This window comes from Lithobates pipiens, unplaced genomic scaffold (genome assembly GCF_037356315.1).
Source record: "Lithobates pipiens isolate NorthernLeopardFrog02 unplaced genomic scaffold, aLitPip1_a1.2 Scaffold_13, whole genome shotgun sequence".
In the NCBI taxonomy this organism is placed as follows: Eukaryota; Metazoa; Chordata; class Amphibia; order Anura; family Ranidae; genus Lithobates; species Lithobates pipiens.
Genome location: NW_027507718.1, coordinates 287473546 through 287496781, shown reverse-complemented (window position 1 = coordinate 287496781; position 23236 = coordinate 287473546). Strand labels below are relative to the sequence as shown.

The window sequence follows — 23236 nt, the reverse complement described above, 5'->3', positions numbered from 1 at the left end:
TAGTAAAAACAGGGGGCTAAGTGGCAGTTTTGCAGCCCATTCAATTTGTAACAGCACAACTGGACACAGTTAACACATACTGCTGCGCTTTGTTTTGTGGCTGCAGCATTTTTAAACATAGGAAACTGGGTTTGACAGACGGTCCTACCTGTCAAACTCATCCATTGAGCTCAATGGGATCACATCCTAACAGTAAACTGAACGGTCTGCTTGCATCTTCAGCAGCGCGGCTCAGTAATTTTAAAATAAAAGTAAAAAAAAAAAAAAAAAAAAAAAACATAAAAAATACACCACACACAAATAAAAAACAGGCAGTAGAGCTATTCGAATGCCCGTCAGCTACTGCTATACTGCCCTCTGAAAAACACCTTCTGAAGAGTGATCTGCAGTGGATTGCAAGCACTACAACCAACGTGAAGGAAGCCTTAGCAAAGTGAATACAGAGCTGTGAAAATGTAGGTTCTTTTTGTACAGTGTGAGACTGCATATTTCTTTGACTTCAGTGGGCTTTAAAAGGGGTTGTAAACCGTTGTGTATTTTCATCTTAATGCATCCTATGCATTAAGGTGAAAAAACTTCTGACACTGACTGGCACCGCAGCCCCCCTCCCCCCGTTTTACTAACCTTAGCCCGTTCATTCCCTCGGCGGAGATAAGCTGTACCTCTCTGCCCAGGGTTCTCGGCTCTTGATTGGATAGATGGATTGTAGCGCAGCCATTAGCTCCCGCTGCTGTCAATAAAATCCAATGATGCAGGCGCCGGAGTGCGGGGCCGAGTCCGGCATTCTGTGTCTATGCACGCAAATACTGGATTCGGTATCACGCCCGCAAGGTTTACCAATGCTAGGAGGAGCCCCGAGCGCCACGGGGGACCCCAGAAGATGAGGTTTGGGGCCACACTGTGCAAAAGGAACTGCACAGTGAAGGTAAGTATAATATGTTTTTTATTAAAAAAAAAAATGAGGGTTTACAATCTCCTTAAAGCGGAGGTCCACTCTAAAGTGGACCTTCCGCTCATTGGAACCCTCCCCCCCTCTGGCGCCACAATTGGCACCTTTCAGGGGGGAGGGGGGTGCAGGTACCTGTACAGTACAGGTATCTGCACCCACTTCCGGCGTAGATTCTGCAGAAGGTACGCCCCTTTCCGCAGAATCTATGCCCCTTTCCGAAGTTCCCCCCGCTGCCTGCTGGCAAACACACGGATCCCAGAGACAGCGGGGACCATCCTTATTGCGCAGCGCAACTCGCGCATGCGCAGTAGGGAACCGGGAAATGAAGCCGAAAGGCTCCACTTCCTGATTCCCATACCCAAGATGGCAGCGGCAGCACCCGAGAGACGATCGAGAGATCGGCTTCGGGTGCCTACATCGCGGGCACGCCGGGCGGGTAAGTGTCATTATTTTAAAAGTCAGCAGCTGCAGTATTTGTAGCTGCTGGCTTGTAAAAAAAAAAAAAACGGCGGACTCCCGGTTTAAGCCTCATGCACATTTGAGCCCAAAAAGGCCTGCTTTACAGACGTTTGACTTTTTTTTTGCCTCCAAGCTCATGCAAATGTGTGTATGGACACATAGACTAACATGGAGGGGCATTTAGATTGCTGATTCATTGTTATGATGCATGGTTGTCATTCTCATCCAATAAGTTCTTTCTTAGTCACTAACCTGGAACAAGAATGCAAACAGGAAGTTCTGCCTTCACTAGTGGCAAAACTACCATGGTCGCAAAGGTCGCACTTGTGACCAGGCCCTGGCATTCCACAACTGTCGCGGGAGGGTCCCAGCGGGGTTGCTGGCCCCAGGGCTCTGAGCTGAGTGTCTCAGCCCAGAGCCTGCACTGACAGTTCCGCCTGCCTCGCACAGATAGGAGAGGAGAGCGTCGATCTGTTCCTTCTCCTCCTGTGTAAATTCAAATTATTGTCTTCACACTTCCTATGGAGCACACAGGAGAGGGACAGGAGGAGAAGGAGCAGATCGGGTCTCTCTTCTCCCATCCGTGGCGGGGAGGAGGGAAGTAGAACTGTCATTGCAGGCTCTGGGCTGTATGAGAGATATGCTCTCAGCTCAGTCTTGCTGAGGAGGCACTGCTAGGCACAGGGCCGTCTTTAACGAAGAGCAAATGGGGTAGCTGCCCTGGACACTGTCTTTGCTGTGGGGCCCAAAGCAGCTGCCTCTTGAGCACAAGCTACCTGCAAATTGGGGCTGCAATGATGGCACTGCAGAGTGCACCAGTGACAAGGGAAGCAGCACTGTAATCTCACGCCAGCAGAGAAGGGGCAGGGAGCTCCATTGACACTCTGACCCCACCCCATGCAGTCTGTATACTCGGGAGGAAGGCAGCGCTGTATTCCCCAGCCAGCAGAGAGGGGGCCGGGCCTTGAGCTCCATGGACGTTCTGACCCCGACCCATGCAGTCTATACTCAGGAGGGAGGCAGCACTGTATTCCCCAGTCAGCAGAGAGGGGGGCGGGGTCAGAGCGTCGGTGGACTTTGTCTAAATATCTGGGAGGGAACGGCTGTAGTAGGAGTAGAGCTTGGAGTGAGACCTGCCCCTGGACTTCTGAAAGTGCATGGTGACCCTGGCTGTCCAGATATGACCTTTCCCCCCCATAGAATGGCTGACTGCTATCCTAAACCCTGAGCAGTTGTTCAGCTGTACATTGCTGAAAGGTCTCTGGTCATCTCCTGTAGTATGTGCGCAGTCTCTGACCCTCTCCTGTAGTATGTGCGCAGTCTCTGACCCTCTCCTGTAGTATGTGCGCAGTCTCTGACCCTCTCCTGTAGCATGTGAGCAGTCCCTGACCCTCTCCTGTAGCGTGTGCGCAGTCCCTGACCCTCTCCTGTAGCGTGTGCGCAGTCCCTGACCCTCTCCTGTAGGGTGTGCGCAGTCCCTGACCCTCTCCTGTAGGGTGTGCGCAGCCCCTGACCCTCTCCTGTAGTGTGTGCGCAGCCCCTGGCCCTCTCCTGTAGTATGTGCGCAGTCCCTGGTCCTCTCCTGTAGTATGTGCGCAGTCCCTGGCCCTCTCCTGTAGTATGTGCGCAGTCCCTGGCCCTCTCCTGTAGTATGTGCGCAGTCCCTGGCCCTCTCCTGTAGTATGTGCGCAGTCCCTGGCCCTCCCCTGTAGTATGTGCGCAGTCCCTGGCCCTCCCCTGTAGTATGTGCGCAGTCCCTGGCCCTCTCCTGTAGTATGTGCGCAGTCCCTGGCCCTCTCCTGTAGTATGTGCGCAGTCCCTGGCCCTCTCCTGTAGTATGTGCGCAGTCCCTGACCCTCTCCTGTAGTATGTGCCCAGTCCCTGACCCTCTCCTGTAGTATGTGCGCAGTCCCTGACCCTCTCCTGTAGTATGTGCGCAGTCCCTGACCCCCTCCTGTCGTATGTGCGCAGTCCCTGTCCCTCTCCTGTAGTATGTACGCAGTCCCTGACCCCCTCCTGTCGTATGTGCGCAGTCCCTGTCCCTCTCCTGTAGTATGTGCGCAGTCCCTGACCCTCTCCTGTAGTATGTGCGCAGTCCCTGTCCCTCTCCTGTAGTATGTGCGCAGTCCCTGACCCTCTCCTGTAGTATGTGCGCAGTCTCTGACCCTCTCCTGTAGTATGTGCGCAGTCTCTGACCCTCTCCTGTAGTATGTGCGCAGTCTCTGACCCTCTCCTGTAGTATGTGTGAGGTTTATGAGCATCTCCCGTGGTATGTGCACAGTCTCTGACCATCTCCTATAGTCTATCTGCAGTCTCTGACTGTCAGGATCACTTAAGTGCTCCTGCTCCTCATTCTAGCATCTGGGTTTTGGCTATTACATTCTCCCTGTCTGTGTCCACCTGCAAAGTGATTGATATGGTCAGTCCCCTGCTTTACTAGTTTGGATTACCCTGTATATGACTTTGGACCAGATTATTGGAATATTCCTTGAACTCAGCCTGCCTTTTTACATGGACTGTCATAGAACCACGCTACCTGACTGCTAACTGCAAGTATCTCTTGGCTTTGCTCAGTTCGCATCTGCCCTGGTGTGGTGGCCAGGGACTATAACATTGTGTATAAGTCCTGGGAGCAACCAAGTACCGGTAGGCCTGCTTGCCTTAAGGGAACAGGGGCTGCTAAAGGTGAAGCATACAGCCGCCAGCTATAGTGTCTGACCACCTGCGTTGGGGTAGATGTGACATTATCGCAAGCCTTTAAAAAAAAAAAATCTGTGAAAGGTGGACTCTACACAGGCTCATTTATTTGCTGAGGAAATTTGCAAACTGACATGCCAAGTGCAGGAACTGTCTTTGTGTGTAAACAGACCTCCAGGCGTAACGCAGGAGCCAGAGCCCAAAGTTAACCCACCTGAAAGTTTTTCTGGTGACCCCCATATGTTTTCCAACTTTAAAAATAGTTGTATGCTATACTTTAAGCACACTCTTCTGGTTCGAGAGTACAGCGACTTAACTTGATTATTACATAGTTGCAGGGGGTTCCCCAGTTTTGGGCATTTAGTCTCCCCGCAGATGACCCAGCCAGAGGGTCAGTTGAAGCTTTTTTGAAGGCCTTATGTTTACTGTATGATGATCCTGACCGTGCCCATTCAGCTGAAGCTAACCTTAAGTCATTACGTCAGGATAAAACGCACCGCTGAACAATACTGTTCTGATATCAGCCGCATGGCATGGTTTCTTGCACCGGGGCCCTGAAAGTTCTCTAGAATAACAGCAGACAGATGTCATAGGAAGATGTAAAAAGGAAAACTGACTAAATGAGCCAATCAACTAGCAAGAAAACAGTGGATCCCACCAGAGTGCTTCCCTGATTACTAGCAGACACAGTAGGAAGATCTGATAGGACCACAGACAAAAATAAAACAGCTGACTAGAGATAAAACTTAAGAAACCAACAGAAGGGTGACTGGATTTTGTCCAGCTCTGAGGACTGTGAGTGGCTAAGGGACACAGATGGATCATACCAGATGGTGCAGGGTTGACAAGGGAAACATTCTTGGTGGAGTGTCTGTATAGAGGATTTGATGGATGGCGAGTGCCAGAAGCAAATAGCTGTGGAGAAGCTGGTGAGTGCATCAAACCTGGAGCTGCAGCTACGTAGAAGCTGAAAGATAAACCTCACCTGGAGCTCTGGCAATGGAGAAGCTGGTAGAGAGAGAACCAAGAGCTGTGGCTACAAAGAGGAACAGACAGGTGGAGTGCAAAAAGGACAGCAGCAGGAGAGCATGGACCAGACAACAGAAGATAAAGAGAAAAGGCTCAGGAGTCAAAGAAGCATAAGGGCAATCAGGCAATTAACATGGGGGCTTGGCAACTATGTGGGCAAAGATTGTACAGGTGTCTGTCCCCTGTGCACCAATTCTGTACACCAAACCCAAAGTGTGCACCAGCCACTGGCCTACGAGACATTACATTCACTTTCCTGGTCTGCCAAATGTTTTAAAAAAAAAAATCCATTGCTTGAGGTTATCTTTTATATGGACAGTATATGCTGCTTTCCTTTCTAAATTGTGTCAAAGTGGACATAAACCAACCAATTTAACTTTTCCCAAAACTATTACATTCAAGGCATGCCTTGGATGATAGCTATTACAGTTGCCAGTGTACTTTTGTCAGCTGTCAACTGAACTATGAAACCATCAAATGGATGGTGTGATAGCCAATCACGTGTGCAGCAGTGTGGCAACTGCAGAGCAAATATAAGCTAAGATGGCTAAGAGGGTTTAGGTCTGCTTTAATGGATTTGCAATTACCGTATATACTCGAGTATAGGCCGACCCGAATATAAGCCGAGGCCCCCAATTTACCCCCAAAAAAACTGGCAAACTTATTGACTCGTGTATAAGCCGAGGGTGAGACATGCCTGTCCATCCCTGTGTGTGTGTCCGTCCATCCCTGTGTGTGTGTCCGTCCCTGTGTGTCCGTCCATCCCTGTGTGTGTGTCCGTCCCTGTGTGTCCGTCCATCCCTGTGTGTGTGTGTGTGTCCATCCATCCATCCATCCCTGTGTGTGTGTGTGTGTCCATCCATCCATCCATCCCTGTGTGTGTGTGTGTCCATCCATCCCTGTGTGTGTGTGTGTGTGTGTGTGTGTGTGTGTGTGTGTGTGTGTGTGTGTGTGTGTGTGTGTGTCCAGCCTACCTGTGTCCCGAGCCTCCGACCCGTGCCTTGCCTCCGTCCCGTGTCGTGCCTTGCCTCCGACCCGTGCCTTGCCTCCGTCCCGTGTCGTGCCTTGCCTCCGTCCCGTGCCTTGCCTTGCCTCCGTCCCGTGCCAGGATCGCCGCTCTTCGTCGGCGCCTCGGCGGCCATACTACAATTCGAAAGCCGCGCCTCCGCCTCTGCCTGTGATAGGCGGAACACTGAATTTCCCAGCAGCCTGTGTTCCGCCTATCACGGACATCGTCTCATCCTCGTCCGTAGTACGAGGATGAGACGATGTGCGTGATAGGCGGAACACAGGCTGCTGGGAAATTCAGTGTTCCGCCTATCACAGGCGGAGGCGGAGGCGCGGCTTTCAAATTGTAGTATGTCCGCCGTCTGTCTGCTCGATACGCTGATCGAGCAGTCAGACGGCGATGACTCGAGTATAAGCCGAGGGGGGCACTTTCAGCCTCAAAAAAGAGGCTGAAAATCTCGGCTTATACTCGAGTATATACGGTATTTACATTTCAGAATATAATATAGTTACCAGATTTTAGAACACATCTGTGACATTCATCCACTTTAAATGCTATTATATTTATCAATAGTTATTGCATTTTCTAAGGCAATTTCATAATATATATATATATATATATATATATAATTTAGCAGAGACCCTAGAGAATAAAATTGTGATCATTGCAATTTTTTTTTTTATATTTTTACACTGTCCCTTTATTTATTTTGTATCACTTTTATTCCTTATTCAAGTAAAGTATAACATCCTTTGTAATAGAAACAAGCATGACAGGTCCTCTTTATTGAGAGATCTAAAAAGAGATTTTTGCCTTTAACAGAAGTGACATCTGGTGTCACTCTGGTCTTCCAAAGACATAGAGCAGAGTTGAGGCTATCTTGCTCTCACTCGACTTCCTGGCCAGGGCATCTGATCAGCTCGGGGTATGCTCGGAGACCACTGGGAAGCAGGGGGCACCTCTCCTGTCACCTCGAAAAGTGATCCTGTGGCAAATAAATCTGCCACTTGGACCGCTTTTATCAGATGCAGAATTGCCCACAGTACAAAATAATACTGGTGTTGTGGCAGCTAGCTGCTGCCATAACAACGGTATTCAACGTCAAATTAATGATGTAAATGTACTGTGGGCGGTCGGCAAGTGGATGCTAAGGTTGCATTCAATTTAGGAGCACATAAGTCAAAGACCATAGAGATATTATTCATTGGACTGAGATCTCTGCTCATGCTCTTACCTTTGGCTGTACATTGTTGGCTTTTAAGATAACAGTACTCCTGCCAAAGGAGAAACATGTTAGACGATTGCCAGCCATCTTGTGAAAATACTTCCCTGGCTTTGTCTGGCTTCCATACTTCAGAATCACAGACTGGGAAAAAGCAGGTACTAAGTAAAAGTCTTTAACCACCTCAATACAGGGCACTTACTATCCCATTCCTGCCCAGGCCCTTTTTCAGCACTGTCACACTTTGAATGACAATTGCGCAGTCATGCGATTCTGTGTGGTGTGATTTGAATCCATTTTGAATGGGCTGAATTGCACCACGTCGCACAAAAGAAGTGCGGGCACCTTTTTTTGAAAAGCAACCATGCGATCTGGTTCAGACATACACTGCGTTTGTGACCTTCTTTTGTGGAGTTGTTAATTTTGAGTTGACACCTGCAGCAGATCAAAAACAGTGTGATTACAATGTGGTGCGGGAAACGCACAGGGATCACAGCGTTTCCTGTACCACATATATATGAACCAGGGGTAATACAGGGCCAAGGCATGCCACTGAGGGCAGTATAAAGTCCAGCCTGACCCTGGCATCAGCAGACATGTTGTGGTGTCAACTGCCATATCAGTAAGCTGGTGAGCAACTTAACAAGCTTGCCAGTGCCAATCTGAACTGTCAGTAACGCAAGCAATTGAAAACTGCTTGGCCTCAGTCAACTGTCAGTAACACAAGCAATGCAAAATGTAGCCCAGTCAGCCTCAATCACATACTTTGCCAGTTGCCACACAGAATCACAGTCTCTCACTGACTCACGATTACCTAGTATGAACAGCAGAATGCCAGCAGCAGCACAGCAGTCTGAGAACACTCCCCGAGACTAGGCCAGAAGAGAAAGAGGGACATACCTGGACAGGACAGCAGCAGTTCATCCCTGTGGGGGGCCGGAGACTACACAGCACTTTACAAGCACTCTGCGCTCCAGGGCCCAGGCAAAGCTCCTCTCCCAAGCCCAAGGTGGGAGTGGCACTGCAAGTCAACGAGAATACATGGTGTGCAGTGGGCAGGACTACACGCACCACCGGTTCCCACTGTGCTGCCTGGTAATAGATCTGTCAGCATTCAATCCGAGCTGGATAGACCAGCCTGGCAGTGTACTACAACATGCATGCGGGTATGCCTAATGATCTATTACACTTGCTGAAGCGCCAATTTTACACTCTGTGTGCCACTGGCTGCAGTGCCGCCTGTCATCATGTGCGGCTGAAGAGCAGGGACACCTTGCATTTCATTTTGGCCCGGGGGGGGGGGGGTTGAACACCCCTGACCCCCCCCTTATCTATGCTCTTGCATGACCACTGTGATGGGCTATCACATCATCAAGAGCTGTGACCGAGAGCTGTATTGCCCCTACATATATGCGGTTAGCGAAAGGTTAAAGGCAACCCAATGCCCTCTGCATTTTTGTGCCCCACTAGCATTTATTATGATGCTATGCAGTAGAAAAACAAAAACCTTTTATATTTTATTATTTTGATTGCTAAACTGACAACATGTTCTTGCCCTTTGCACTACCTTCAAGTAAACCTGCCAGTTGTAACCAGAACAGGTTTTCTTTATAGCCCACCTCCTCTCATACTCATACTTCTCTTCCCTGAAGTCCTCTGAAATGTCTCATGAGAGAAACATGGGAGCTGCCATGGTTGACTTCTCCCTGTGAATATACTTAGCTTGGTTTCATGTTGACCCATATGTCTCTCACTGAAGGTTTCCTTTAATGGTTTTCAGCTAGCCCATTTCTTGAAGTAAATGCATAATTTCCTGAAAATCTTCCAACACCTTTTTCCAAATCAATGTGCAATTTAATCAAAACAATGCAATCCGCACACAATTGAAAAACCATAACTTCCTTTCCGATGGATATGAACTCACTTCGATTGGATTCAGTCAAACTGAGTCAATCAGCCAGGGAGGAATATCATTGATGGTTTTGCATTGATCGGCAGCACCGAGATACTGTATTCATGAACAAAGTAAAATTTTGATCGATCAGATAAGGTTGCATCTGTGGTGAAATGAAGCTGTGATTGATAACTAACAGATACACTATATTACCAAAAGTATTTGGATGCATGCCTTTACACACATACACATGAACTTTAATTGCATCTCAGTCTCAGTTTCTAGGGTTCAATATGGAGATAGCCTACCCTTTGCAGCTATAACAGCTTCAACTCTTCTGGGAAGGTTGTCCATGAAGGCCTGGCTTGCAGTCTCCACTCTAATTCAGCCCAAAGATGTTCTGTTGGGTTGAGGTCAGGTTTCCGAGCAGGTCAGTCTGTCTTTATGGACCTTATTTGTGCACTGTTGTGGAGTCATGTTGGAACAGGAAGGGACCATCCCCCAACTATTCCCACAAAGTAGGGAGCATGAAATTGTCCAAAATGTCTTGGTATGCTGACGCCTTAAAGTGGGAGTAAACTCCTATGCATACATTTTCACCTATAGGCAAGCCTCTAAAGGCTTACCTATAGCTACTGTAAATATCTCCGAAACGTGCATCGTTTCAGAGATATTTATTGTACATGCTGCCGGTTAAGTCACCGGTGCATGCGCTCTGAAGGAATGGCCACGCGGGCAGTTCCTTTAGAGTCCTGTGCCATAAATGGTGACTTCCACACGCAGTGACATCATTATGGCTCCAGCCACTCACACAGCCAGAGCCTGCGAACCAAGAAGGAAGCCTTGTCAGAGGTGACAGTTCAACTCTGTAAAGGCTTTGTTCTAAGGTAAGTTTCACATAATGTGCTAGTATGTAATGCACAATAGCACATTATGGCTTTACCTTGCAGGTTCCAGAAAAATAAAACAAAAAAAACACGTTTACTAATGCTTTAAGAGATCCCATCACTGAAACTAAGGAGCCAAGCCCAACCCCTGAAGAACAACCTCACACCATAATCCCAGCTCCACCAAATGATTTGGACCGGTGCACAAAGCACTGATTTTGCTAATTATGAAGAAATCAGTCAATAATTTATCAAAGTGTGTATGGCCATCATAAGAATGCTTTAGGAAAGTGGTTTTTAATGGACAAATTGTTTACATAGGGCACCTACAGAAAGATGGAGCATCATATTGAAGACAATTTGCATTTTAATTTTACCTCTACGCACACAGTATACAATTGTTTTGGCACCTTTCACCAAGGGCAACTTCTTCCTTATGTTCAGGATGAATTGCTACACAGATTTGTAACATCCCAACTCCAATCACAACAGGACTTTGTGGCTGTCTATGGCTTTATACAAATTGTCGAGATTTCCTTCACCTGACAAAAAGGCATCGTATGGAAAGTGTCCTTATCAAAAATTGTTTTTATTTGGGGGGGGTTATTGAGGGGTGCAAATATTTAGGCTGAGCTATAACGAATGTGCAGTCAGTAGTACAGATGCAGAATGACTTTGGCCTTAGTCACTCTGAACGATTGAAGGCTGTGGTCATTCTGCGCATGCACTGACAGCACATTGTTGATGTTTACATCTCATTCAGAACAAATCATTCACAACGCAGAGGTTCAGGTGCAGACTGGCCTTGACCTTCAGTCATTCAGAATGACTAAACATCAAGGTCATTACAATTCTGCACCACTGCCACATGAATGGACCAGAGTGAGGTGTATAGAAGGTCAACAGCGGGGATGCGCAGAATAATTTTACATTAGGCTTAGCCTAAAGCCTTAGCTGTCAAAGGTGGGTAGAGGTATAGGTACAGCCTAGTGCCTACAGATTCCTATAAATCAGTGAACAGATGCAAGATAATTCTTCCTTTCTGCTTTAATATAATCAAAAATTTGCATAACAGCAGCCCTTCAATTTCAAAAATAAAAGCAATATATTACTAGAGGATACCTTGAGTTGTAAACAACTCTGTCATCAGAAAAGATGTTACCTCTGGAGCTCTCCTTTACCAAGCAAACATTAAAACGTATACTGTTTTGACAAAAACATAAAAAATAAAAAAAAACCACAGCCCAGAACAGAGCTAGGAACAGATATTGTGACCTCGGACTAATCCTTTCCTTAGTATTACTATACACAATACCAAAGCAGAATTCAGTTGCAGATACTTTTAAACCCACTTCCTGCCCAGGCTGTAGAGAATGTGCACATGGCTGGCTAGGGCACAATTCATTCTCTTGTTAAATCAGAATTTGTGGCATCTGGAATAAAGTATTCCATTGTTATAAGTTCTTGCCTCTCTTTTACATTTTTACCAGCCATTGTAAATCATGGCTCTGTGGAACCCTAGAGTTCCTACATGGGTCGCAAAGGGTTCCTTGAGCAGTGGCTGATTGACTTAGCATCTGATGGAACCTGCATAGTTCCATGGCCAATGTCAGTTGAAGACATGCCACCTGTTGGGGGGAGGGGGGGGGGGGGGTAGCGCTATTCAAACTGATCCCTATAATGAAAGTGGTCATTCTTTCAATTGACCTCCAACCTAACAGGAATCAACCACTAGGAAAGGGGCCACTTATTTAATGACCACCACTGTTAGGACACACCTCCCCTTCTGACCATGATGTAGACAAGCCTTTCTCCATTGACTACCGATGTAAAGAAGTCTGCCCGCATTTGTTTTCTGATCATTGATAGTTTTCATTTTCATTTTGAAAATACTAGGGCAAATAACGTTATCAACTAGAGTAGGGGGTGTCAAATATTCTACGTGTGAAGGGTTTTCCTTGGGACTGGGTTATAATTTCATGGGTTCCTTTGGGGTAGAAAGGCTGTGTTATACTATGGGCAATTCACTCTGTGCAGAACAGATTTGTAAACTTCCATTAACACAGACACGTCTCGGCCCACCAATAGGATCAAGTCAACGCTTCATTCCGAGCATTTTATTCTTTTGTCAAAACTCATTTAGATTAACAAGTACTACATGTCTGAATGTCCCTGTGGGCACAGTACCTTGTAGAACAAATGAAAGACTAGAGAAGCATACAACTCTGAGGCTGTACTGCCCATACATGTATCCATTCATCTGATAAAACAATTATATCAATATTCTGATCTAATTGAACATTTATAGATTTCTTTCTGCTATAATGAACAACTGAACAACTTGCTGGGTCTAATATAAGTGAGCTAGAAAACTGATCGTATTGAAGCTGATCACTTGGCGTATGAAGCAATTGATTCAGAAACGAGCACCTTGGTTTTTTACTTTTTTCAAAGACTTTTGACAGTGAAGGAAACTATTAATAAAAGGTGAATAAACCATATCTAATGCTTTCTAACTAATCTTTAATGTGATCATTTTAATCAATCTTATTGCTGCGTGTGTGGGCATCTTTACTCCTGCCTCAAAAAAAAAAAAAAAAAAAAAAAACACAAACCTATCTCAAGTCTTTAAATGCTTTAAAATCCAGAATAAAGAATGAATGAAGATTTTTTAAAACAGTCCTCTATATTTATAAAACATGAACCCAACACATTATTACACAAAAAAAATAAAAAATACATATAAGAAAATATTGAACAAAAACGTTCTGCAAGGTTAAATAAGGCAATTATGTGTTTCATGGCCTGATTTCCAAACAGACCATGGTAGATTTAGGTAGAAAAGCCATTCCTGCTCTGTGAACTTAGCACATCCACAACATTCTAATGGACCTGAAAATCAGGAGCTCCACACCCCAAACACTTGTTTGACAAAATGAATGCACTCAACTAATCAATGGCAGCTATTGATTTGCAATTCCTGACCCCAGCAGAGCAGATTCAGCTATTATTACAGCCATATATTGATGACTATTATAAGCATGCACAGCTGAAGACAGAAATATGGTGTTGTCTGCGAAGCAGGGCCTCTTAGCTTGTACCAGTAACCCCCTCCTGCCTATGTATGTGCTCTTATTTCAGGCAATGCAAGTGATCATGTATGTGGAAAGCCATGTAAGCCACCCAGTCCAGAAATATAGAGCATCCATTCATTCTGGATAAACCAGGGCCCCAGCACATCACACCTGCACCCTTCAAATGCCACAAAGGCCTATGGCTGCATGTTGGGAGAGGCATCCCCAGGGCTGAGTGTAGCCACCACATGGAAGACACATCGTGCATGTGATCCACAAGGTGAAATCCTCTGGGAGGGACATCATCATCACCACCATCATCATCATCTCACTCCTACAGAATGAATGCGTGGGTGATATGCCATCCATCCATCCATCCAGGAACATGTACCCATCAATGAGGGCGATCAGCCTGCACCTACCAGTTCTCCTGCATCCACTGGATTGCGTCGTTCTCGTTAAATTGCTTCTCGAATTCATATTCTTGTAAAGTCAACGCTGACATGTTCATTGGGGCGACCTGCTGTGTGATACCTAGAGAGGAGAATGAGGGAGGCCGATCTCTCCGGACTGTCCCTGGTCTGTGTGTGTGTGTCTGCTGATAACATACACACCTCCTCCTCATCCGATCCCTTCCTTCCTTCCTTGGGTGTCTGTGCCTCCTAACTGTACCCTTGATTTAGCATTGCTCTCTCCTCGCCCTATCCTCCTCCCGGGTCACAGGAGCTCTCCTCCTCCTTTCTTCTACATCCACCCTGACAGCACACGCAGCGCTGCGGTCCTAGAGCCGCCTCCTCTTCTACACACACTACCTGGCTGTCAGTAAACATCGTCACCCATCACGGTACATGACTCCCAGTACCCATCATCACCCATCACAGTGCCCGACTGCCAGTTCCCATCATCACCCATCACAGTGCCCGACTGCCAGTTCCCATCATCACCCATCACAGTACCCGACTGCCAGTACCCATCATCACCCATCACAGTACCCGACTGCCAGTACCCATCATCACCCATCACAGTACCCGACTGCCAGTACCCATCATCACCCATCACAGTACCCGACTGCCAGTACCCATCACAGTACCCGACTGCCAGTACCCATCACAGTACCCGACTGCCAGTACCCATCACAGTACCCGACTGCCAGTACCCATCATCACCCATCACAGTGCCCGACTGCCAGTTCCCATCATCACCCATCACAGTGCCTGGACTGCCAGTACCTATCATCACCCATCACAATGCCTGACTGCCAGTACCCATCATCACCCATCACAATGCCTGACTGCCAGTACCCATCATCACAGTGCCTGACTGCCAGTACCCACCATCACCCATCACAGTGCCTGACTGCCAGTACCCACCATCACAGTGCCTGACTGCCAGTACCCACCATCACCCATCACAGTGCCTGACTGCCAGTACCCACCATCACCCATCACAGTACATGACTGCCAGTACCCATCACAGTACCTGACTGCCAGTACCCATCATCACCCATCACAATGCCTGACTGCCAGTACCCATCATCACCCATCACAGTGCCTGACTGCCAGTACCCACCATCACCCATCACAGTGCCTGACTGCCAGTACCCACCATCACCCATCACAGTGCCTGACTGCCAGTACCCACCATCACCCATCACAGTGCCTGACTGCCAGTACCCATCATCACCCATCACAGTACATGACTGCCAGTACCCATCATCACCCATCACAGTACCTGACTGCTAGTACCCATCATCACCCATCACAGTACATGACTGCCAGTACCCATCATCACCCATCACAGTACATGACTGCCAGTACCCATCATCAACCATCACAATGCCTGACTGCCAGTACCCATCATCACCCATCACAGTGCCTGACTGCCAGTACCCACCATCACCCATCACAGTGCCTGACTGCCAGTACCCATCATCACCCATCACAGTACCTGACTGCCAGTACCCATCATCCATTACAGTAAATGACTGCCAGTACCCATCATCACCCATCACAGTACCTGACTGTCAGTACCCATCACAGTACATGACTGCCAGTACCCATCATCACCCATCACAGTACCTGACTGTCAGCACCCATCATCCATCACAGTACCTGACTGCCAGTACCCATCATCACCCACCACAGTACCTGACTGCCAGTACCCATCATCACCCATCACAGTACCTGACTGCCAGTACCCATCATCACCCATCACAGTACCTGACTGCCAGTACCCATCATCACCCATCACAGTACCTGACTGCCAGTACCCATCATCACCCATCACAGTACCTGACTGCCAGTACCCATCATCACCCATCACAGTACCTGACTGCCAGTACCCATCATCACCCATCACAGTACATGACTGTCAGTACCCATCATCCATCACAGTAAATGACTGCCAGTACCCATCATCACCCATCACAGTACCTGACTGTCAGTACCCATCACAGTACATGACTGCCAGTACCCATCATCACCCATCACAGTGGCTGACTGCCAGTACCCATCATCACCCATCACAGTGCCTGACTGCCAGTACCCATCATCACCCATCACAGTACATGACTGCCAGTACCCATCGTCAACCATCACAGTGGCTGACTGCCAGTACCCATCATCACACATCACAGTACCCGACTGCCAGTACCCATCACCCATCACAGTACCCGACTGCCAGTACCCATCATCACCCATCACAGTACCCGACTGCCAGTTCCCATCATCACCCATCACAGTACCTGACTGCCAGTACCCATCATCACCCATCACAGTGCCTGACTGCCAGTACCCATCATCACCCATCACAGTGCCTGACGGCCAGTACCCATCATCACCCATCACAGTGCCTGACGGCCAGTACCCATCATCACCCATCACAGTGCCTGGACTGCCAGTACCTATCATCACCCATCACCACCCATCACAATGCCTGACTGCCAGTACCCATCATCACTCATCACAGTGCCTGACTGCCAGTACCCACCATCACCCATCACAGTGCCTGACTGCCAGTACCCACCATCACCCATCACAGTGCCTGACTGCCAGTACCCACCATCACAGTGCCTGACTGCCAGTACCCACCATCACCCATCACAGTGCCTGACTGCCAGTACCCACCATCACCCATCACAGTACATGACTGCCAGTACCCATCACAGTACCTGACTGCCAGTACCCATCATCACCCATCACAGTACCTGACTGCAAGTACCCATCACAGTACCTGACTGCTAGTACCCATCACAGTACCTGACTGCTAGTACCCATCATCACCCATCACAGTACATGACTGCCAGTACCCATCATCACCCATCACAGTACATGACTGCCAGTACCCTTCATCACCCATCACAGTACATGACTGCCAGTACCCATCATCACCCATCACAGTGCCTGACGGCCAGTACCCATCATCACCCATCACAGTGCCTGGACTGCCAGTACCCATCATCAACCATCACAATGCCTGACTGCCAGTACCCATCATCACCCATCACAGTGCCTGACTGCCAGTACCCACCATCACCCATCACAGTGTCTGACTGCCAGTACCCACCATCACCTATCACAGTGCCTGACTGCCAGTACCCACCATCACAGTGCCTGACTGCCAGTACCCACCATCACCCATCACAGTGCCTGACTGCCAGTACCCACCATCACCCATCACAGTGCCTGACTGCCAGTACCCACCATCACAGTGCCTGACGGCCAGTACCCACCATCACCCATCACAGTGCCTGACTGCCAGTACCCACCATCACCCATCACAGTGCCTGACTGCCAGTACCCATCATCACCCATCACAGTACATGACTGCCAGTACCCATCATCACCCATCGCAGTACCTGACTGCCAGTACCCATCATCACCCATCGCAGTACCTGACTGCCAGTACCCATCATCACCCATCGCAGTACCTGACTGCCAGTACCCATCATCATCCATCGCAGTACCTGACTGCCAGTACCCAACATCACCCATCACAGTGCCTGACTGCCAGTACCCATCACAGTACCTGACTGCCAGTACCCATCATCACCCATCACAGTACCTGACTGCAAGTACCCATCACAGTACCTGACTGCTAGTACCCATCATCACCCATCACAGTACCTGACTGCCAGTACCCATCATCACCCATCACAGTACCTGACTGCCAGTACCCATCATCACCCATCACAGTACCTGACTGCCAGTACCCATCATCACCCATCACAGTACCTGACTGCCAGTACCCATCATCACCCATCACAGTACCTGACTGCCAGTACCCATCATCACCCATCACAGTACCTGACTGTCAGTACCCATCACAGTACATGACTGCCAATACCCATCACAGTACATGACTGCCAATACCCATCATCACCCATCACAGTGGCTGACTGCCAGTACCCATCATCACACATCACAGTACCCGACTGCCAGTACCCATCACCCATCACAGTACCCGACTGCCAGTACCCATCATCACCCATCACAGTACCCGACTGCCAGTACCCATCATCACCCATAACAGTGCCTGACTGTCAGTACCCATCATCACCCATCACAGTGCCTGACTGCCAGTACCCATCATCACCCATCACAGTGCCTGACTGCCAGTACCCATCATCACCCATCACAGTACATGACTGCCAGTACCCATCATCACCCATCACAGTACCTGACTGCAAGTACCCATCACAGTACATGACTGCCAGTACCCATCATCATCCATCACAGTACCTGACTGCCAGTACCCATCATCACCCATCACAGTACCTGACTGCCAGTACCCATCATCACCCATCACAGTACCTGACTGCCAGTACCCATCATCACCCATCACAGTACCTGACTGCCAGTACCCATCATCACCCATCACAGTACCTGACTGTCAGTACCTATCATCACCCATCACAGTACCTGACTGTCAGTACCCATCATCACCCATCACAGTACCTGACTGTCAGTACCCATCATCACCCATCACAGTACCTGACTGCCAGTACCCATCATCACCCATCACAGTACCTGACTGCTAGTACCTATCATCACCCATCACAGTACCTGACTGTCAGTACCCATCATCACCCATCACAGTACATGACTGCCAGTACCCATCATCACCCATCACAGTACCTGACTGCAAGTACCCATCACAGTACCTGACTGCTAGTACCCATCATCACCCATCACAGTACTTGACTGCCAGTACCCATCATCATCCATCACAGTACCTGACTGCCAGTACCCATCATCACCCATCACAGTGCCCGACTGCCAGTACCCATCATCACCCATCACAGTACCTGACTGCCAGTACCCATCACAGTACCTGACTGCCAGTACCCATCATCACCCATCACAGTACCTGACTCCCAGTACCCATCATCACCCATCACAGTACCTGACTGCCAGTACCCATCATCATCCATCACAGTACCTGACTGCCAGTACCCATCACAGTACCTGACTGCTAGTACCCATCATCACCCATCACAGTACCTGACTGCCAGTACCCATCATCATCCATCACAGTACCTGACTGCCAGTACCCATCATCACCCATCACAGTACCTGACTGCCAGTACCCATCATCACCCATCACAGTACCTGACTGTCAGTACCCATCATCACCCATCACAGTACCTGACTGTCAGTACCCATCATCACCCATCACAGTACCTGACTGCCAGTACCCATCATCACCCATCACAGTACCTGACTGCTAGTACCTATCATCACCCATCACAGTACCTGACTGTCAGTACCCATCATCACCCATCACAGTACCTGACTGTCAGTACCTATCATCCATCACAGTAAATGACTGCCAGTACCCATCATCACCCATCACAGTACCTGACTGTCAGTACATGACTGCCAGTACCCATCATCACCCATCACAGTACCGGACTGTCAGTACCCATCATTGTACATGACTGCCAGTACCCATCATCACCCATAACAGTACCTGACTGTCAGTACCCATCATCACCCATCACAGTGCCTGACTGCCAGTACCCATCACAGTACATGACTGCCAGTACCCATCATCACCCATCACAGTGCCTGACTACCAGTACCCATCATCACCCATCACGGTGCCTGACTGCCAGTACCCACCATCACCCATCACAGTGCCTGACTGCCAGTACCCATCATCACCCATCACAGTGCCTGACTGCCAGTACCCATCACAGTACCTGACTGCCAGTACCCATCATCACCCATCACAGTACCTGACTGCCAGTACCCATCACAGTACCTGACTGCTAGTACCCATCACAGTACCTGACTGCCAGTACCCATCATCACCCATCACAGTACCTGACTGCCAGTACCCATCATCACCCATCACAGTACCTGACTGCCAGTACCCATCATCACCCATTACAGTACCTGACTGCCAGTACCCATCATCACCCATTACAGTACCTGACTGCCAGTACCCATCATCACCCATCACAGTACCTGACTGTCAGTACCCATCACAGTACATGACTGCCAGTACCCATCATCACCCATCACAGTACATGACTTCCAGTACCCATCATCACCCATCACAGTACCTGACTGCCAGTACCCATCACAGTACCTGACTGTCAGTACCCATCATCACCCAACACAGTACCAGTACAGGACTGCCAGTACCCATCATTACCCATTACAGTACATGAATGCCAGTACCCATCATCACCCATCACAGTGCCTGACTGCCAGTACCCATCATCACCCATCACAGTACCTGACTGCCAGTACCCATCATCACCCATCACAGTACCTGACTGCCAGTACCCATCATCACCCATCACAGTACCTGACTGCCAGTACCCATCATCATGCATCACAGTACATGACTGCCCGTACCCCTCACAGTACCTGACTGCCAGTACCCATCATCACCCATCATAGTACCTGACTGCCAGTACCCATCATCATACATCACAGTACATGACTGCCAGTACCCATCATCACCCATCACAGTACAGGACTGCCAGTGCCCATCATCACTCATCACAGTACAGGACTGCCAGTACCCATCATCACACATCACAGTACAGGACTGCCAGTGCCCATCATCACTCATCACAGTACAGGACTGCCAGTACCCATCATCACACATCACAGTGTATGAATGCCAGTACCCATCACCCATCACTTTGCCTGACTGCCAGTACCCATCATCACCCATCACAGTACCTGACTGCCAGTTCCCATCATCACCCATCACAGTACCCGACTGCCAGTTCCCATCATCACCCATCACAGTACCCGACTGCCAGTTCCCATCATCACCCATCACATTACCTGACAGCCAGTACCCATCACAGTACCTGACTGCCAGTTCCCATCATCACCCATCACAGTACCCGACTGCCAGTACCCATCATCACCCATCACATTACCTGACAGCCAGTACCCATCACAGTACCTGACTGCCAGTACCCATCATCACCCATCACAGTACCTGACTGCCAGTATCCATCATCATCCATCACATGACACCAAGTACCCATCATCAATCACACAGTACCTGTCAGTATCTATTATCACCAATCACACAACACCTGACTGCCAGGATCCATCATCACACAGTACCTGACTGCCAGTACCCATCATCACCCATCACAGTACATGACTGCCAGTACCCATCATCACCCATCACAGTACATGACTGCCAGTACCCATCATCACCCATCACAGTGCCTGACGGCCAGTACCCATCATCACCCATCACAGTGCCTGGACTGCCAGTACCTATCATCACCCATCACAATGCCTGACTGCCAGTACCCATCATCACCCATCACAATGCCTGACTGCAAGTACCCATCACAGTACCTGACTGCTAGTACCCATCATCACCCATCACAGTACCTGACTGCCAGTACCCATCATCATCCATCACAGTGCCTGACTGCCAGTACCCACCATCACCCATCACAGTGCCTGACTGCCAGTACCCACCATCACAGTGCCTGACTGCCAGTACCCACCATCACAGTGCCTGACTGCTAGTACCCACCATCACCCATCACAGTGCCTGACTGCCAGTACCCACCATCACCCATCACAGTACATGACTGCCAGTACCCATCACAGTACCTGACTGCCAGTACCCATCATCACCCATCACAGTACCTGACTGCAAGTACCCATCACAGTACCTGACTGCTAGTACCCATCACAGTACCTGACTGCTAGTACCCATCATCACCCATCACAGTACATGACTGCCAGTACCCATCATCACCCATCACAGTACATGACTGCCAGTACCCATCATCACCCATCACAGTGCCTGACTGCCAGTACCCATCATCACCCATCACAGTGCCTGGACTGCCAGAACCCATCATCAACCATCACAATGCCTGACTGCCAGTACCCACCCTCACAGTGCCTGACTGCCAGTACCCATCATCACCCATCACAGTGCCTGACTGCCAGTACCCACCATCACCCATCACAGTGCCTGACTGCCAGTACCCACCATCACAGTGCCTGACTGCCAGTACCCATCATCACCCATCACAGTGCCTGACTGCCAGTACCCACCATCACCCATCACAGTGCCTGACTGCCAGTACCCATCATCACCCATCACAGTACATGACTGCCAGTACCCATCACAGTACCTGACTGCCAGTACCCATCATCACCCATCACAGTACCTGACTGCCAGTACCCATCATCACCCATCACAGTACCTGACTGCCAGTACCCATCATCACCCATCACAGTACCTGACTGCCAGTACCCATCATCATCCATCACAGTACCTGACTGCCAGTACCCAACATCACCCATCGCAGTGCCGGACTGCCAGTACCCATCATCATCCATCACAGTACATAACTGCCAGTACCCATCACAGTACCTGACTGCCAGTACCCATCATCACCCATCACAGTACCTGACTGCAAGTACCCATCACAGTACCTGACTGCTAGTACCCATCATCACCCATCACAGTACCTGACTGCCAGTACCCATCATCATCCATCACAGTACCTGACTGCCAGTACCCATCATCAGCCATCACAGTACCTGACTGCCAGTACCCATCATCACCCATCACAGTACCTGACTGCCAGTACCCATCATCACCCATCACAGTACAGGACTGCCAGTACCCATCACCACACATCACATTGTATGAATGCCAGTACCCATCATCACCCATCACTTTGCCTGACTGCCAGTACCCATCATCACCCATCACAGTACCTGACTGTCAGTACCCATCATCCATCACAGTAAATGACTGCCAGTACCCATCATCACCCATCACAGTACCTGACTGTCAGTACCCATCACAGTACATGACTGCCAGTACCCATCATCACCCATCACAGTGGCTGACTGCCAGTACCCATCATCACTCATCACAGTGCCTGACTGCCAGTACCCATCATCACCCATCACAGTACATGACTGCCAGTACCCATCGTCAACCATCACAGTGGCTGACTGCCAGTACCCATCATCACACATCACAGTACCCGACTGCCAGTACCCATCACAGTACCCGACTGCCAGTACCCATCATCACCCATCACAGTACCCGACTGCCAGTTCCCATCATCACCCATCACAGTACCTGACTGCCAGTACCCATCATCACCCATAACAGTGCCTGACTGCCAGTACCCATCATCACCCATCACAGTACATGACTGCCAGTACCCATCATCACCCATCACAGTACATGACTGCCAGTACCCATCATCACCCATCACAGTGCCTGACGGCCAGTACCCATCATCACCCATCACAGTGCCTGGACTGCCAGTACCTATCATCACCCATCACCACCCATCACAATGCCTGACTGCCAGTACCCATCATCACTCATCACAGTGCCTGACTGCCAGTACCCACCATCACAGTGCCTGACTGCCAGTACCCACCATCACCCATCACAGTGCCTGACTGCCAGTACCCACCATCACCCATCACAGTACATGACTGCCAGTACCCATCACAGTACCTGACTGCCAGTACCCATCATCA

The 23236-nt window shown here is 49.1% G+C and overlaps 1 protein-coding gene across 2 annotated transcripts in view; it reads right to left on the bottom strand.

Annotated features, from left to right (window-relative positions):
• ELOVL6 (ELOVL fatty acid elongase 6) overlaps positions 1–13984 on the bottom strand; it is a 138162-nt gene extending 124178 nt beyond the window's left edge. Inside the window, exon 1 of one of the 2 annotated variants that reach the window (XM_077476711.1) lies at positions 13643–13984. In XM_077476711.1, coding sequence (XP_077332837.1) covers positions 13643–13845 — 203 coding nt within the window. In that variant the 5' untranslated portion in view covers positions 13846–13984. The remainder of the gene's footprint in view (positions 1–13642) is intronic. The other variant, XM_077476713.1, reaches the window with a different exon arrangement.
• Between the last annotated feature and the right edge of the window lie 9252 nt (positions 13985–23236).